General features: G+C 26.6%; 2 protein-coding genes across 3 annotated transcripts; one reads left to right on the top strand and one right to left on the bottom strand.

Annotated features, from left to right (window-relative positions):
- The first annotated feature begins 451 nt into the window (after positions 1–451).
- LOC129611759 (radial spoke head protein 6 homolog A) lies at positions 452–2,682 on the top strand. Its single transcript, XM_055525063.1, has 2 exons — positions 452–1,732; positions 2,024–2,682. The coding sequence occupies exons 1-2, from the start codon at positions 856–858 to the stop codon at positions 2,617–2,619; spliced, it is 1,473 nt and encodes a 490-aa protein (XP_055381038.1). The 5' UTR covers positions 452–855; the 3' UTR covers positions 2,620–2,682.
- LOC129611760 (L-threonine dehydratase catabolic TdcB) lies at positions 2,631–16,922 on the bottom strand. Of its 2 annotated transcripts, XM_055525064.1 has the most exons (8): positions 6,353–6,718; positions 6,216–6,286; positions 4,408–4,504; positions 3,768–4,040; positions 3,617–3,697; positions 3,263–3,555; positions 2,965–3,187; positions 2,631–2,843 (listed from the first exon to the last, which is right to left on the bottom strand). In XM_055525064.1, exons 1-8 carry the CDS (start codon positions 6,638–6,640, stop codon positions 2,718–2,720), a joined length of 1,452 nt encoding a protein of 483 aa, XP_055381039.1. In that variant the 5' UTR covers positions 6,641–6,718; the 3' UTR covers positions 2,631–2,717. The 2 variants fall into 2 exon arrangements, with proteins under 2 accessions (XP_055381039.1, XP_055381040.1); XM_055525065.1 differs by lacking the exons at positions 6,216–6,286; positions 6,353–6,718 and adding an exon at positions 16,352–16,922.
- Between the last annotated feature and the right edge of the window lie 1,602 nt (positions 16,923–18,524).

Here is an 18,524-nt window from a genome sequence, read left to right as displayed (position 1 = left end):
AGTTTAACCAGAATTCCTTTTTAAGGATTACTCTATTGAAATGCACATTAAATGAAAATACAAAAATATTAATTTACACGATTTAATACTAAAACTATCGGCATATTTACCTCAAATAAAATTTATAAAAAAATAGTAATCGTCGAAAAAAAAATTGTACTTTATTTCATACATTCTATTTACATATATTTCGACACAAGGTCAAAACATTTAAAAAACAAGTCTTATAAAGTTTTTATAAAAGGAAATATAAAATGCCGTTTAAAACTAAAAAATTTGGTTCAAAATTAAATTCTTCAAATAAAACGACAGATTGTAATTTACCGGCATTGAAAAAATCTAATCAAAATATTCGAAATGGTGTAAGAGAATTAAATTTGGCGAAATCTATTCTCAAGAAATGCAGCACGTACAGTGGTGACAATGTGTCCGTTTTAAACCTAGTTTTGATACTTCTTTAAAAATAAAAAGTTTTTTTTTTTTAAGGTTTGATCATTTAGCTGAATTAATTCGTAGGATAATCGATCACCGACCAGAAAATGTAATTGATTTTTTTGAAGAATTTAGTCGAAACATTAGGGAACAAAAACTGCGTACTGTAAAAGATATTATTGAAAGTGCTCACGGAATTTCGAAAAGATTTTTTTTGGCTGAATGTATGCTAAGTTCATTAGATGTAAGTTACATGAAATTTAATTTTAATCTTAAGAATAAAAAGAAGGGTTGATTTTAAAGCGGGATCTGTTTCTCGATCTACTGAGCCGTTTCAATTTAAATTATATCACAAATTTGTTTGAAATTCAGTGAAAGTACCCTACTTTAATACTTTATTCAAAATGAAATTTTATTTTACAGATGTTTAAAAAATTTGAAATTTCGAACGAAGAAGAGAAAGAAAATAAAATACTTTCATCGTTAACTAAGAAAGAGAGTATTTTGGAAGTTCCAATAACTATGAAAGAAAGCATTTTGGAAGTTCAATTACATTGGTCATTATGTGGGATCGGTTTGGGCTTAGAGATATCTTTTCAGTTAGTTTGTGCTATGCAAAGGTTGCTCTTAAACTCCAAAATTAAAAACATTCGTTTTTGGGGCATGATTTTTGGATTACATAAATCTTACTATATTGTTGAGTGTGATTTGTTGCAGTCAGAAATTTTACTACGCCAAAGTGTAATGCTCGCGAACTTAGACAATCAGCGTAATGAATTCATTAGACATGAAATTATAGAAAAGAAGTTTTTAGGTGATATTAATTTACTGAACTCACTTGTACCTGGACAAAATTTTGAAACTATTTATAGAGAAAAAATATTAAAAAGTTGGAAAGAAATATCAATAAAAAAATGTTCACCGTTGCCAAAATCAGATATAAAAAAAAATGTGGATGTCTCACCGGAATTAATAGGTCAAGGGTTGAATGAAAAAACTTACTTTGTTGTAAATAATTTAACTGATGATTGGGTAGAGTTGCCAATAGTTACCCCAAAGCAACTTACTGCTTCAAGAAAAATAACAAAATTTTTTACTGGAAATTTAGGTGAAAAAATATATTCATATCCAAAATTTCCAGGAGTGGAAAAGCATTATTTGCGATCAATTATTGCAAGAATTACTGCTTCAACGTATATTGCTCCTAGAGGCTATTATCAACTTCAAACGAAAAAGTTTCCTGTAGAACCGGAAAGTGAAGATGAAGAAGGAAAAGGAGAAGAATACAAAGAAAAAAATTGTGAGTCAACCGAAAAGAGAAATGTATAATGTTTTAAATGGTTCAGTTTCAGGACCTTTTAATTTGACCTATTTGATCTGTATTTTAGTTAATATTAGTGAAATTCCCCTAAGCTATGTTGAAGATTAAGTAGATTTCACTTAACTGCTGATATAAGCTTATGTGGAAAACTTATACCTTCCGAAAAATTTTTTTTAAACCTATTCTGCCCCATTTTCATTAATTATGTATATATGTTTGTATGTCTGAATATTTGATGCTAAATTTAATTTAAATTTCTACATGTTACAGGTCGAAAATCAGTTTTAGTAAAAAATGAGAAATATATTTCGCCACGAATAACGGAACTTCTAGCAATATGTTTTTGGGAGCACATTAGACCATCAATTTTGGAACATGGAAGAGTTGATTGCATAAATGCAGAACAATATTTTAGAAAAACTATCAATTTTGTGAAAAATGAAGAGGAAGCTAAGGAAAACTTAGAAGGAGACCCACCGCCTATATTTTTCAAATGTGAAAATGACACCATAGTAGAACTAGCTTCACCATGGACGATCCGTTTATCTTCGGTTCACAATCGTATTAATCAACTGGCAATAGCAAAGTCAAATATTTGGCCTGGTGCCTTTAATTATTTCTCGGGAAATGTTTGTGAATCAATATATTTTGGATGGGGTCAGAAATACATTTCGCGGAACTTCTCCCCTGAACATGTCCCCCAAATGCAATATGAATGCACTTTTAACATTCTTGAAGAATCCGACCCTACACCAATGAAAGAGGAAGACTGGGACTTGTCTCATTTATCGCTTACGGGTACTACCTGGCCTCTAAAAGAGAGTAAATCAAAGAGTAAAGAGAGTAAAAGCTCTAAAAGAGAGTAAATCAATTTCTTATAAATAAATTGAATTTAAATTTTTATTGTGTAAGCTTTATTAAAATTATAAGTAAAGCACAAATTTAATTCTGATGGCGTCTTTAATTATAAGTCTTTGAAGCATACTGCTAATGGTTCATTAACGAATTCCACATATTCGTAAGCGTTTTTTAGTATCTCTTTCATTTGGACACTATGGTTCCAATCTCTGGTTTCACAAATTACTTTGATCTAAAAAAAATATAAAAATTTTAAAACGAATCCGAATATGAAAAATGACATAAACAATTATTTAATTTTTTGACAAGAATTTTTGTACAGCATTGTGCATGTCAAACATTTTCAAACATACTTCAACCGAAAAAACATCTTTTAGCCATGCTCTTTCATGCATTATATCCTTAACAGAAACGCCATTCTCGGCCAAGAGTTTACATAAACCTTTAATACCACCTGGAGCATCTATTACTCTTACAGCAAATTTGATCAATCTTCCGTCAGCAACTAAACCTCTTTCTAGGCATCTTCCAAATATTGTGGTATCAATGTTACCTCCACTGATTAAAATAACAACTCTAAAACAAAAAATATCAAAAGGTTAAAATGAAAAAAGTAATAAGAATAATTTCGGCAGAATTATAAATAAATACTTTTTTCCTTTTAGTTCATCCAAATGGCCAGCCAAAATAGCTGCAAGGCAAGCTCCACCGGCTCCCTCAACGACACATTTTTCTGCTTCAACTAACCTAAGAATACCCAACGCAATCCATTCCTCCTTAACAACGACTACTTTATCTATTAAAGGTTTTGCAGTTACAAAAGCATTATAACCAACTGTTGGTACTGCCAAGCCATCAGCTAAAGTATTTTTACATGCAGTATATATGGGTGCCTTATTTGCAATAGCCTGTGAATAACTTGCACACTTGTCAGACTCAACACCCTTTCATAAAAGCATTCAAATTGCTTAATTATAAAGTATTAATCAAAACAAGTTAACTTACAATTATTTTACATCTTGGATTTAATGCTTTAATAGCTGTCGCTACACCAGCAATAAGACCCGCACCCCCCACAGGAACAATCTAGGGAAATGTAAAAACCGAATAAGGTAGGTAATTTTTATAAATGCTGAAAATAAATTGATTTTCTTACGACAGCGTCTGGATTGGGTACTTGTTCTAATATTTCTAATCCTATAGTACCCTGTCCTGCCATTATATGTGGGTGATCGTATCCATTTATATATAATAACTTACGCTCTTTTGATATTCTCATAGCAATTTTTTTCGCTTCACCCATATCTTTACCTTGAACAAGGACTTCTGCTCCATAATTACAGCATTTTTGTATTTTCATAATTGGCGCTGCTGTTGGCATTACCACGGTAGCTGGTATTTTTAGTTGCTGGGCATGGTAGCTTAGACCCTAAAAAGGGAAATGCTTGTTATTATTTAAAGTGCATACATTCCATATATTTTATTTTCTTTGTCATTAGTTTTAAATTTGATGTAATTTCGAAATACAATTGCTCGCGAAACCGAGTTAAGATGACCTCGGATTTAATGCGTTATTTGCTTTGTCTGCATTACATGGAATAGATGTTACCGAATTTCTATATTATTGAGAATTTTACGAAATTTGTTAAGTGTGTTTTGCACCTCATTGCAAATTCCGAATCGAAGTTTCAGAAGTCCCGAAGCATTTACTTGTTTGGTCGCGACAAAAATAGGTTCTAAAAAACATTTTTACTTCCTAGAACAAGATTATTTTGTAAACCAAATTTTGAACTTACTTGGGCATGATTTCCCAAAGAAGCCGCTATAACACCTTTTTGTTTTTGTTCATCTGGAAGCATTAGCAATGCATAGCGTGCTCCACGTTCTTTAAAGCTGAAAAAAATTTTTACTCATACATTTTTAAAGTTGAAATCTAAAAATAATTTTATTGAAATATTTGTATGCATTTTGTTGTACCGTTCCTTTGACTTCTCATTTAAGCTATTATTTGTAACTATAAATTTCTAGTAATACTAGAATTATTATACTAGTTTTAAATATCAATAAAATATAAGTACATATTTGTCGCGTAAAGTTTGTGTTTAAGCGACTTAAAACAACGCCGATCGAAATTACGCAACTCGAGGCCTTAGTATATTTAAACTATAGTATTCATGAAATGTATAAGTTCACTGCATGCTATATTATACCTGAATGTTATAGATAATCTTAATAATCGTATAACATTTAGCATTAATATGTAATATCATTGAAATAAAAAAAGCCGTTACTATAATTTATATATGTATCTCTTAAGTTTGGCTGGTGATTATATGTAAGTTTCTAACTATTGGGCAATATTTTTCCTGCATGGAACTTTCCAATTTACGGAAACACTAATATTTTAACATGAAATTTTTAGAGAGTACAGTCTAGTGCGCAACTCCTTGAAAGTGGGTAAGTGAAGCGCAGGTGAATCGATATGCTTCGTTGAATGAATTTCTTTATATTTTAAAATTTGAACAATTTACAGCTGTCTTATTAAAGTTTTAAAGAAATTTAATATTGATTTTATAAAGTCAATTATAAAATTGTTTCCATAAAGTCAAAAATAATAATTTGTATAAATATGTACATATGTATATATACTCGTACATACATATGCACATATATTAATTTTTTACAAAATAAATAGGTACAGATGTAAGTAAATAAAATAACAAATTTTAGAGCAAATATTTGTGTATAAGTTGAACTTGACCAGCAATTAGACTCACTATCTGAAAGCCTTAATAGCAGAAACGAGATTATATGATTTTCAACTTTTTTTTAACTATATATATGTACATAATATATGTATGTATGTGGTGATGCACAAAAATTAACTATAAAAAAAAACATAAATTAGTTTAATGTGATTAGTCAAATCTTATATTGCCATTATATTTGACAATTTGGAAAAATGTGTGATAGATTAATTAAATTATTTAATTTTTAAGATGGGCCGAGTTCAGAGTTAATCTATCAAAAATTGTAATTTAAAATATGTATACATAATTTATTTATTAAACGGCAACATTACACTGTCACTATCTTTCACTTTTCTCCAAAAGATGCATTTTAGAACTGTAACTACAGCATGCAGTTTAAATAAAATTTAAAATAAAATCAACTAAAGCGTAGAAGTTACAACTAAACATTTAACCATCACTAAACTAAAGATAGTGTTACATTAAAGTAAGCTTCGAAAAATAAAAACTCAAGCACTTTGATTATTATGTATGAATGTAAGTAAACATATTCAATACATATAAATATATTAAATATATATATATATATATATATATATATACATGTAAATATGTAAATGAATATGTTACGTAAGTATACATACATACGTAAATTTAACGCAGCAAAATAAAAGTATTGAAACTTTCAGCTGTTTTTTAATTCGAAACTAAACTTGTTTTATCTTATTCGAATATTTTTAAAAATGATTTAAGCGAAATCTTTAAAAAGTCCAAAAATCGTCATCAATAACGACCTTGATCAATAAATTTTACAAATTGATTAAATACAAATTATATTTGCAGAAAATATTTACCTCCCTGTATATTGCATAATTTCCATTTTCATAAATAATTCCATTCCAAGATCTTCAGACATGCGAGATCGCTTTAAAAATTAAAAATTTTACCATTATTATGTAACTTTATATTTTTAAAAACAAATCAACTTTACGATACAAGGTGTCCTTTCAATGCCATCTTTTATCATAAATGCTGCTGATGTTATATCATGAAAAGATAATTTATATGGATTATCAGCATTGCAGTATGGATCTTTTATATTATCACGAGGAATTTCTTTTAATGGTTCATTGATTTGATCTCCTGTACTTATATTGTCGCCGTTACAAATTTCAATGCCATTGCTTTTATTACTATCAACACTTAATAATGGTATCATATCAGTTAAAATACAGCCATCTTGATTTATGTTAGAAAAACAGTTACTATTTTTCTCCATTAAATTAGTTTTTACTTCAAATTTAATTATGTATGTATATGTATATTCGGAAATTTTTTAGCAAATCTAAAACATAAACTTTTCTCAAAACAATAACTTTTTTAATTTTTATAGCTTTATTATATTTAGAATTTCCCTATGATTTTAAAAAATTGATTTAACTCTTTCAATTTTGAATTCATTCTAAAACCTAAATTTAATGAAAATTCAATTAATATTAAAAAGTTGCATAATCTTTTAGGATTAAGGAATACATAAAAAATTAAAGTATTATTAAAGTAAATTGTGCAAAAATTTTCAAGAATAAGAAAAAAGTAAACAAAAATATTTACTTTTTTTTTAGTAAGTTAAAGAAAAATTAAATAGAAACTTAGCACTTAAAGTAAGGTAAATAAATAGTTTTTCCCAATACAACTGTTCTAAGGTGTAAATTTTGGTATTGTATTATAAATCGATATAGTTAAATAAAATTGGCAATTTTAAATGTTGGTAGACCTTGTCAAAACGCAGAGGCATAACAGAAACGTTAAGTTTAACATAACTTCTTTCAAGTTGTAAGATTAAGAATACTTAATTCAAAAATATACCATTTTAATATGTAAGATAAAAGCAAATCTATAATAACAATTCTATAATTGCAATTCTATTCTAATTCGAATAGTTTAAGCTAGTTTAGTACTACATTAATTTTACATTTTATACATTTATTCATATTTGTATTTATTTTTGATGTTATGCTTGAAATAAATAAAGACTTATTGAACTGAAATTGAATTCAACAATAATATGTGATTTTTGCTATAGATCTTATTACAGGCAGTTATACTTATTGTGGTTTTAATTTTTTCACCTACTCAACATTTTGTTAAAAGTTTCAAATCAAACAATCTTTTATTAATATCAAATGAACATTTTAACAATTTGATTATTAATTATGTAAATTTTCCAATAAACTTTTTTTATTAATACTTTTCTACATATTCAACTATGTATGTACATATATAATAAATTATTCCTACAACTTACGTAAAAAAGTTTAAAATATTCAATTTTATGAAAAACTAAGCAATTTTTTCTGTAAAATTACTTTTACATACTTTTGAATGTATGTATGTATATGTATATAGTTAATACCTTGAACAAAATTGCTTATTGCTTTCACCACTTATAAAAATAAATTAACTAAATTTTATTTACTTATTCACAAATTTACAATTTAAACGGCTTTATTACTTATAGTTCCACAAGTAACTTTAGTTTTGTTGATCAAACTTTTCAAAATAAAATGTGAACTTAAATATTAATTGAGATGCTAAAGGATTTTGAAAATATCTTTAGTTTTGAAATAGTAATCTATATATATAATAATATTACATATGTGTGTTACTATCAATAACCGAAAATTATCTTAATATAATTTAAGTTCGTTAATAATTAATAATTTGCAGCAATGTAACATTTGTGTTAATGTTTCACTTTATGGTATGCATTAATTACATACCTATATATTCAGGTATATTCAGGTATATTCAGGTATGCATTAATTACATACCTATTGGCATATCAATATTGTTATTTATTTGTTCTGCATAATTTTACAATATCGAATTCGGAACGCATTAACACGGTATTCAAATATCCTTTGTTATATTGTAGGAATAGAAAATTAGGCCCAAGAGGATTACCTAACAACGTGGTTCTTTTACTCAATTGAGTATCTTTTTGCATTTTTTGTCGATATAGGTTCAAAAGAATGTTTAAAAGTTGCTAATTTTGAAAAACGTGGCTGTTACTTCTCCTCTTTATCCAAATAAAAAACATTTCACATATTATATATCTTTTGAAAAATTTACCTCGTTAAAAAACCATATAATAAGGTTTAAACTATATCCAACTCTACCAAACTATTCTTTATAAAATGCAAAATATGTATATATGTATATGATTGATGAATTTGACTAAATTCACGTATTAGTATGCATATGTGTATACATGTAAGGTTCTGTGAAACGAATCAATTTCCATATTTCTCGATAGTGTGCTGTCTTAAATTCCGTATGTATTTGCGATTTTCATGATTGCTAATATAGAAATTGAGTTTGTTACGATTTCAACTATGAGTATTGACTGTAATTGTGGTTTGGTATGTAAAGTTGTCATAACAGTTATAGCATTAAATTAATTGATTTATTATCAGTAACATTTGCGATTATTCATGTAGGAAAATTTTAGTCTGTTCAGTTTAGAATTTTAGATTTACTATCAAAAATATTCTTATCTCAATTTAATACAACAATGAATTCTCTTTTATATATAAAACGGGACCGCAAAAGTTCGTTTTATAAAACTCACACCACAGATAATAAAGAAAACTTGCTTAAAACATGTTATATGTACTGATAATCGGTCTACAATTTTATTGCTTTAGACAATTTTTATTGCCTCTATCTTTAGCTATGAATGCTAAATTAAAACCTATTAAATGAGGTAAAAAAAATTCATGTGAAGAACATTTATTTCATATACTTTAAAGCATCAAAGACGTTATTTCAATTTATTAGACAAATTATGTATTTTCAAACACATTTTTAAAACAAAATATTGAGATTTTCGAGAAATTTCTTGTTTTAAAAAAAAAATTTAAAAAAAAAAAACCAAAAATCTCAATTTGGATAGCATGTTCTCGAAAAATAAAGACCAGATGTATGTAATTATTTGCATAACAAAAACAAAATTCTGTGAATTATATTTCAAGGAAGCGTCTAATGGTTACTCCATGTTGCTCGACCGCGAAGTTATTAGCATTTATTTATAATCTGGTACCAATTTTTTTCAATAGGCTCTAGGTCGAAAAGGAGTACATCTGCACCCCCCTCCCATCTCCCGAACGATTATTTCCTAAAAATTGATCAAAGAATCATCCTCGAAATTATTTGCAAGCTTATGCGAAACTCAAGGTATACATATATACTCAAGGTATATATACATAATATACTTAGTAATCATTTATTTACCACCTTACAGCAGTCAAAATGTAAAATAATATTCTTTAATTTTTGAACATTATAAATTATTATTCTAGGAAAAAAATATATATATGTATACATAATATATAGATTTATTTCTTATACATAAATTTCTTGGAGAATTTTAAAACTATATAATGTTGGGGCCATCCAATTTCTTCATCGTTCTATTCAATCAATTCCACACTTACGATCTCGAACTTTCAATTTCTTTTAAATTTAAAATTAAACGGAATGAATATACTGAATAATAATGGTATGTTACCTTAAGCATATTTATTTGACACTGAGAAAAACGCATATATTAAGTGATCATAAACCATTTCGAAGATCATTTTTCTGCTTTGTAAATAAAATATTTGATAGGTCATAATACTCTTACTTAAAGTAGATGTATGTTTATCTTTATATACATTTGTTTGTCAATACTTTTTATGGTAGAACGCGCTAAAATTATTTCAATTGTGGATAAAATAAAACTAAAAGCAATTTCGTAAATAGTCCAATTTTAATATACGAATGTTGTAATAATGATACATATATAAATGCCTCTTTTGGCAAAAGCCCTTTTTTGTTTTTCAAAATAAAATGTAGCTGAATGAAAATTTTTTTAATGGTCACAAGTTTATCGATATTCAGATAAAAGCCTTTCCAAATGAGAAAGAGTTTATTTATAAATAAATATTTCTCAAGTGTTCGATTTTTTTTGCTCTAGCTAAATAATTTCTTTTCATAAACGGCTCTAAAATATAACTGATTTGAAAACATTTTATTTCTAAATAAATATTTCGTTTTGAATTACATATATTTGAAATAAAAATAAAGGAGTAGGAAATACATTTACGAGTATGTGGCAATTAGCTATAAAGTGTGGTGGCCGTGATTTTGAGTGTAGTTTGTATCTTTTCTGTTTATAAAAAATATTTAATTTAGATAAAATTTTCTCAGTGCATGTACAATCAAAACTCCTATGTTAAATTGTCAACATTTTCATTAAACCGTGAAAATTAACACGATATAAGAAATAAAAAATTTTTGGTGTAATTATTTTTAAGATGAAAGCATATATTGATAATTTTAAAATGTAATAGTTTCTTTAAGTTTTATACCTTTTCGAGTTCTTGAACTTGTCCATGTTCATGCTTTTGTTCATTAAAATTTTTTCATTCAAGCAGTAAAAATCGTTACCAATAAAATAACAATAATTTTCAATTTACAAAAGTTATCCATATTCATAAATTAAATTTTTAATTTTTATAAACTTAAATAGCTCCGTCTTTAATTATTTTTTTAATAAACTTAGCGCAATATTCTAATATTGATGATTATCAGTATTATGTGCTTTCATATAAGACCAGTTGCCAGTTAGATAAGAAGTTTGCCAGTTTTTCAATTTTTACAAGTCAAGCTTAACTGCAAAATATAAAATTTCATTCAACAGACCAATTTAAAATTTTATAACCTATTTTTATTTAAAACCCTATTTAAGCACTTAAAAACTGTTCAAAATAATTAAGAAATATTTCAAGAGATTGTAGCCACTTTGTTCCAGATTAATTTTTTTTTGTAAAATAATTTTTTTCAAAACTACTTTTCGCGTTTTTTTAATATATGTGGAAAAAACGTTGGCATCTATATTCTTAAATTAAGCTTTTACTTAAACCTTGATTACTTTCACTCAAATTTCTAAATTTCCATACAGTTACTTATACATATGAATATGAAGAAAACTAAATTATTATTTTAAAGTAAAATTTATTTTGTATATTATGCTCTATAAAGCAAGTAATACACATTTAATTTAAAAGTGGAATCATTTTTAGAAAACAAATTTAGAAATATCTTTACGGATAAAATTTACATGTAATGTGAACTAACGTTACATATTTGGTTTTTTAATTTTTAGTATTAAGAATGAATTCAAAAAGAAAACTTCATTCAATTTTTCCTGCTGCGCAGCCTTTGAGAATACAATTAAGAATTTTAATTTTTTTACAAATATTGCAAACATTTAAGTCTGATTTACTGAAGAGAACAAACAAATATAATGGAAGTATCAGGCAATCAACTTCTGAAAATCCTTTTATTGAAAATCCTGAAAATATTCTTGCTCATTATGTAATTAAGGAACAGGAGCAATTATTGGAAACACAAGGCGAGAAACCAAGCGATTTGTGGATCGAACATCAAAAGCGGCGTTTTTTACAGAGTCCCTCTAATAATTTTACAAAATTTGATTTTCAAAACTTTTCTTACAAAAACAATTCTCAAAATTTTTCTAAAAATTACAAACAAAACAATAATGAGCAAAAATTCATTAACACAAATGGAAGCGTCAAAAATTATGCTTTTAGCATTTCTAATGGTGTCAAAAATTTGCAGAAAAATGATTTTAGTAAAATTAAAAGTGGGGGAGAAGTTGATACAAATATAAAATTAAAGGATTCAAAAACAAATGAAAACTTAAAAAATACTGTAAAAGTAAATGGTAAAATTATGTTAGATCCTAACGATGATTACACAATTATTGAATACAAATCACTTAAAAATAAAATGGAAAAATTAAGAACCAATAATGAAAAAGGGAGTTTTAATATAACCACACCATCATTTAAAGGATTTTTGAACTTTTTGAAGTTCATACAAACCGAATTGATATCCAGAGCGAAAAATGGAATAGAAGATAAAATTTTAAGACTGAAAAATTTGCGAAACACAATATTACTAAATGTTGGTAAGTAGAATTCACTTACGTATACATACATACATATCTGTATCACATTACGAGTGTACATTATGTACATATATCTGTTGATAAAAGTTGATGACGTTTTGTTCTGGAAGAAATTTAATTTTTTAAAAACGGTCGGCAGTCAACAAAAATTCAAAAACTATTTGTACATTTTTATAAATATCTCTATAAAGCTACAAATACAGATGCTAACATAAAATTGAAAGTAAATATTGGAGCAATATTGCATGAAAATTTTACCATACCAGTGACATCACCAAAAATTACGCAATATTGCACAAAACAAAAATGCATGCCAATAAGTATATTGAACAATTTTTGGTTTACTCAAAATTTAAAAGTTTTAAAATACATATGTACATACATATATATGTATATTTTATACATATGTACATCTTTATAAAATAGTGCAAAGTAACGATATAATACACGTTTAGAGAATTAATGCATTTATAGTGAAATTGAAAAGACTGAAAATTATTTAAAACAAATTTAATTGATAATGCGATTATCAATTATTGCATTAATAAATATTTTAATTTTTATATAGAAAACCGAATAGAAAAATTATGGTCTGAGAAACCATTACAACGTGTTAAAAGGTCTTTGATTGACGATACAAATCACGAGATTTTTCCTACTGCAGAAACGGCTCTGATGACAATTAGTTTTTTAACATTTGCTGTGTTTTTAATTAAATTAGTTTTGGTAAGTTTAAAAAAAGTACATATTATATATATGTACATATTTTTGCTAAATTACATAAAAACAATTAAAGATAACCCCTGATTTTTTAATCAAAAATTTGTTAATAAAGTAAATAAGCAATTTGAAAACCGGCGTACATATTCAACAATATAGAATACATATGTGTGGATACATATATTTTTAAAGTTCGTTAATGAAAAGGATCCTAAATTTAATTTATTTTTGATCTCCTTTGAAAACTTTTTAAATTGACATTAAAATGTATGAAGACACATTTTTTAGTTAAGACCTCTTGTTAGTTTTCTATTTTTAACCTTGATTTTAATAATGGATTACACCCTTTTTTTCTGTTGTTTTAAATCGAAATTTATTTATTTATTTTATTTATTCAAAAAATATTCTCAAATTGAGCACTAGATCGTATAGAGTGTATAAAATTCCTACATATTATGAATAACAATAATTAGAAATAAATTATACACTATAACAAATTATATACATATGTACATAATTTTGTTCATATATGTATATACATATGTATATAGCAAATTTAATTTGAGTTAGAAATACAAAGGTCAGTTAGTATGGCGAAACATAGTAATGCGAAATAATATGTATGTATAATGTAGACAAGACATTGAAGCAAACAATATATGTATATAGATAGTTACAACATCGAAAAAGATATTTTAAATTAAAGATAAAAGAAAAAAAGAAAAAACATGATTGATATTGATGTAGCATTTTCCCCGGTTTTTTTTATGAATCTATTTAAATCCCCGATACTAATATTCGATATCTCGTTCAGTAACTCTCACACATAATCTGCCCCACATGATCAGTCTGGCCTCGCCCAGACACGCGGATAGATACTAAAAAATGATTTTCTTTTTTTCCACAGCCTATAGCCACATGCTCTCCAACGGCCAGTGTCCTGTGTAGAGTGCCGTTAGGCAGGCTATATCCACCCAAAAGAACACGCGGTCGAACTCAAAAATCGGTGATAGTGATATATGTATGTAGGTCTGGATTACTGACATTGCTGATATCTCCACTTTTGTAGATTGGTATTACTTTACTTCGATTAAGCTGATGAGGAAATGTTGATGTTTCAAAAGATGAATTTATTAGAGAAGTTATACACGGAACTAGTTCCTTTATATATTCTTTGAAAATATGCATGTAAGCTTTACAATGTAGTTTTTAGTTTCAAAGCGTTTTACTGGCTTGAAACTAAAATTATTAGGTGAAGTTTTAATAGTTATATGAGAAATCATAATTCGGAAAATATTATTAATTGTGTGTACATTGTAATTTGTGTACACATAATCTAAATGTTACTCTTTTTAGTGCTTCATCTTTGTGTCCTTTAAGCTTCTACGTCATATACATATGCATACACATATGTACATATATATATAAATTTATTGAATAAAAACAATAATAAACGTAGATAAAATTATGGGGTGTACGCATAGTGCCACTTTCCTAAGTCTGTTCCTTTTTACAAAAACTGTGAGTTTATTAAGTTAATTTAATTCTTTATGTGCCATCTTTTCCCACATGTTTAAGAAATCCCAATTTTTTTCCCTTTTCCAACTTGTGGAAAATTTTTATACATACATACATACGTATGTATTTTTATTCTTATTTTCCAAACCCGTCCTTTGATAATGTATTAGGGAAAATTATCCCCAAATGCCAAATGTACTTCAAACTGTAATGCACAAAACTTTATTTAATTCTTTAAAAATAAATATGTAGCTATATAAGTACTACCAAAAGTTACACGTTATCGTTAAATGCAAACAGCTAATCAATGCTAACGCAAAAAAAAACTGATTGAGCTTTGATAATATGTATTATCTTTGTCATTAACGAAGTTGTCGATATATTATATGTATGAAAATATGTACATACATAGGTATTGTATTACATTAATAATTATAAAAATTGTTAAGAGATAACTATACAATTTTACAATTACGTTGCCATTTCAGCAAGTAATCAACACCTTTAAAAGCAAACATTATAGTTTTAATGGATTCACTCTAAGCAACGTTGAAGCAATAAAGACTCTGAATTTGGAAAAAAACGCAAAGTATTTGGAAGATGACGAGAAAGAAAATATTGAACATATGACTAAAATTATATCTGCCACTGAGAAATACGCAAATTAAAAAAAAAAAATAAATTATTTATAAAAAAAGACCTAATAAATTTATTATTTTAAAATTTATTTTAAGTTTTTAAAAAAAGAAGTTTATATACAGGGTGTTTCGCATAAAGTGCAAATAATTTCAAGGATGATTCTTTGATCGATTCCCAGAAAAAATTGTGTGGGTGGGAGGGTGCAAATATTGATCGATTTCGAGCTACAAAGTATTGAAAAAGAAAGGTGCCGGACTTTTCCTGCATATAAATAAATGCTCAAATTTTCGGAACAATTATAAAATGTATTAAATTTAGATTTTCCGCGTTTTTTGAACACATTTAGCACGTTTTATTGGCAAAACTATGAAAGATAGAGGAAAATGTTATATGAGTTAGATTTTAGCTCTCATTGTAGAGCATCGAAAAATTATAAACATATACCATTTTGCTCTATAATTTTCAATAATATCCCATAACCGCAACTGAGGCAACTAACAAAATATGGGTGTACATTAGTTTTGATGAGCAATGACAGAAAATTCCCAATTCTAGAAGTCCCAAATTAATGGAAAATTTTATAGGAAATTTTTTTTTAATGGATTTTTTTTTAATGGAATATTTTTTTTATTTTTGATTATTTTTTGATTAAATTACAAACTTAAGATTTTATCAAATACTGGTTATTGCCTTTATACATTTCTACAACACACTCTGTGTCTTCCAGCCATAATTTATATTTTGAATTTATTTGAAATTTTTTATTTGAATTGCATATTTTGCACTTAACCACAAGGAAGTTTCTACATTTTTCATCAATTTTAACTTCACATGTCAATCCACTTTTTAAACATAAACCACATTTTTTGCAGATAATTCGCTTAATATCTGGTTCTCTAAAAGAAAAAGTGACTATTATTTATTGCAATAAAATATAAAGTTCTTTATTGTTTTAGCTTCAAAAGCAAATTAATTCTGTGTGTAAAGTCGCACAACCGACAGGCCTATAACACATTGATCTAGCTTTACATTAAAAAGTTTATTTAAATTTAATATTACTACCTTTTTACTTACATCCTTAATACAGACTTTTTTCCAACATTTTTTAAAAGCAAGCCATAGTAAGCTGATAAAGTATCATTCTTACCCGCCATCAACATTGATGCTTGATATAAAAAATTCATACGTTCAAATACATCTCGACTTTGAAGTCCTTTTTTATTTTTCATTATTTTATATTGGGAGCAGTATTTGTACTTTTTTTTCGTAAATAATAATTAAAAAGCAAGCACAAGTGACGAGTAAGTTCTCCTAGTTCCACCACTTTCTCTAACCAAATTAAAATGTATTTTTAAAGTACAAAATATTTCCATGTAAAAATCTTTTTCCCGTCAAAATGATGAAAATAATGAAATTCAAATTTATAATTGATTTTTGTTATATACTAACATACTTATAGCAAAATTAAAATGACAAGTTAATATATAATATTTGTCAGCTAATGTCAAATTCAAAGATTAGCCTAAATATCGTAATTTCTTTAAAATAAAGTCTTCATTCTCAAGATTCGATAAGAAAAATCCTCACAAACCCCCCAAGATAGAAATTAAATTGAAAAAAAATAGGAAACCAAATTTCAATTCAAAAATTTATGACATGCACAATTACATATGATGTTATAGGATTAAATGAAACGGAGAATGTCAAAAATTTGCTGTCATTGAAATAGCGTTACCATGCGTTGCGTATTAAATTGACTTCTTGGTCAAAATGTTCTTTGATGAACTTTGGAAAATATGGAAAAAACGGGCGAAAAATTCCATTTTTGAAAAACTTCAGCAGGATTAAAAATCCTTAATTTAGATATTTTTGCATTCAAAATTTTAAAATTTTAAAATTTTTTATTTTGAAGTTTTGGACAAAAAATATAAGCAAATACATTAGATAATTAACATTCGTCACTTATATTTTACTATATAAAAGAATATTCTTAACTTGTTTTCAAATTTTTAATTGCTCTTATTTTTAGACTAAGTGTAATTATAGTTAATAGGTTTAATTTTGTATTTTGTATTGTTTATTTTTAAATTTGAAAATAAATTAATTACTTACACTAAAAAAATATAAACTGACATAAAAAAAATTTAAGTCATTTAAACTAATATCATGAAATTCTAATGAGTTCAGAATTTCCGGTATACAATCTATATAGGCCAGATCTCGAACGCATGCGTGAATTATTTTAATGCTCATAACAAAATGGTTGTTTAGATGATTGGCTATTTCTTTCAGAAATAACAACACTCTTCTCGTTACCCAATACAAACTTTGTAATATCACGACACATATTCTTCTATTTTTTGAGACATATACTTGTTTTTTGCCATATTTACCTCGTGGTTGAATCAATTTCTCTCTATTCTATAGTCATCCGACTTGATCGTATATTTAATTTTAGATTTATTCATATATGTGAACTATATTTATAGAACTGAACTGCTCCCATTTGCTAGCTTTTATGATTTTACTTCCACTTCTTTATAGATAACGAGTACATTGATTCCAATCAGTGTTCCCGTTGGTAAATTTCAAAAGGTGAAAGAAAAGTGCAAAATTTTACTCGGCAATAAGCCGCGCTAAACAAAATACTAATAGTTTTTTTATTTTAACTGTTTCCAAGAAAAAATAATGTAATTATTTTCAGAAAAAACTTTTATTTTTAAAAAATTATTCAAAGATTATCACCCGTTTTCGAATTTTTTCTAATTTCGAAATTTTCGAATTTTCGTAAAACGGAAAGAGAATTTTTTCGTAAAACGCATGCTGAGACGCGATAGAATATCAAAAGCTTTCAATATAACTGTCAAGTTTGTTATGCTTGTTTTCAGTATAGAATGTCAAATTTTCTTTATTTTTTTTTGAAAATTTACTTTATTTATTTCAAAAATTTGACTTTGCCGTGAAAACTTAAAAACTTTTGAAGAACATTCTATTTTGTTAAAAACTCATAAGCCATAATATATAATATAATCGTGTAAACAATGCAGTATTAAAGCGAAATATAACGCGTCGCTTATGTTGATATATTTTTCTGAAAACTTATTTGAAGGAATTACAAAAATCAGTTTTGTAATATTTGTTGGGTAAATGTAATAGTATAAATTTTTTTTGAGATTGGAAAAAAAAGTGCAAAATTTAAAAAAAAAACGCAAAAAAAAAAGGGGTGCACAAAACCTTAAAAAGTGCA

The sequence above is a fragment of the Condylostylus longicornis genome, unplaced genomic scaffold (genome assembly GCF_029603195.1).
Source record: "Condylostylus longicornis isolate FDR11 unplaced genomic scaffold, ASM2960319v2 ptg000055l, whole genome shotgun sequence".
In the NCBI taxonomy this organism is placed as follows: domain Eukaryota; kingdom Metazoa; phylum Arthropoda; class Insecta; order Diptera; family Dolichopodidae; genus Condylostylus; species Condylostylus longicornis.
Note: the sequence above shows the minus strand (reverse complement) of the source record. Positions and strands in the feature narration are given on the sequence as shown.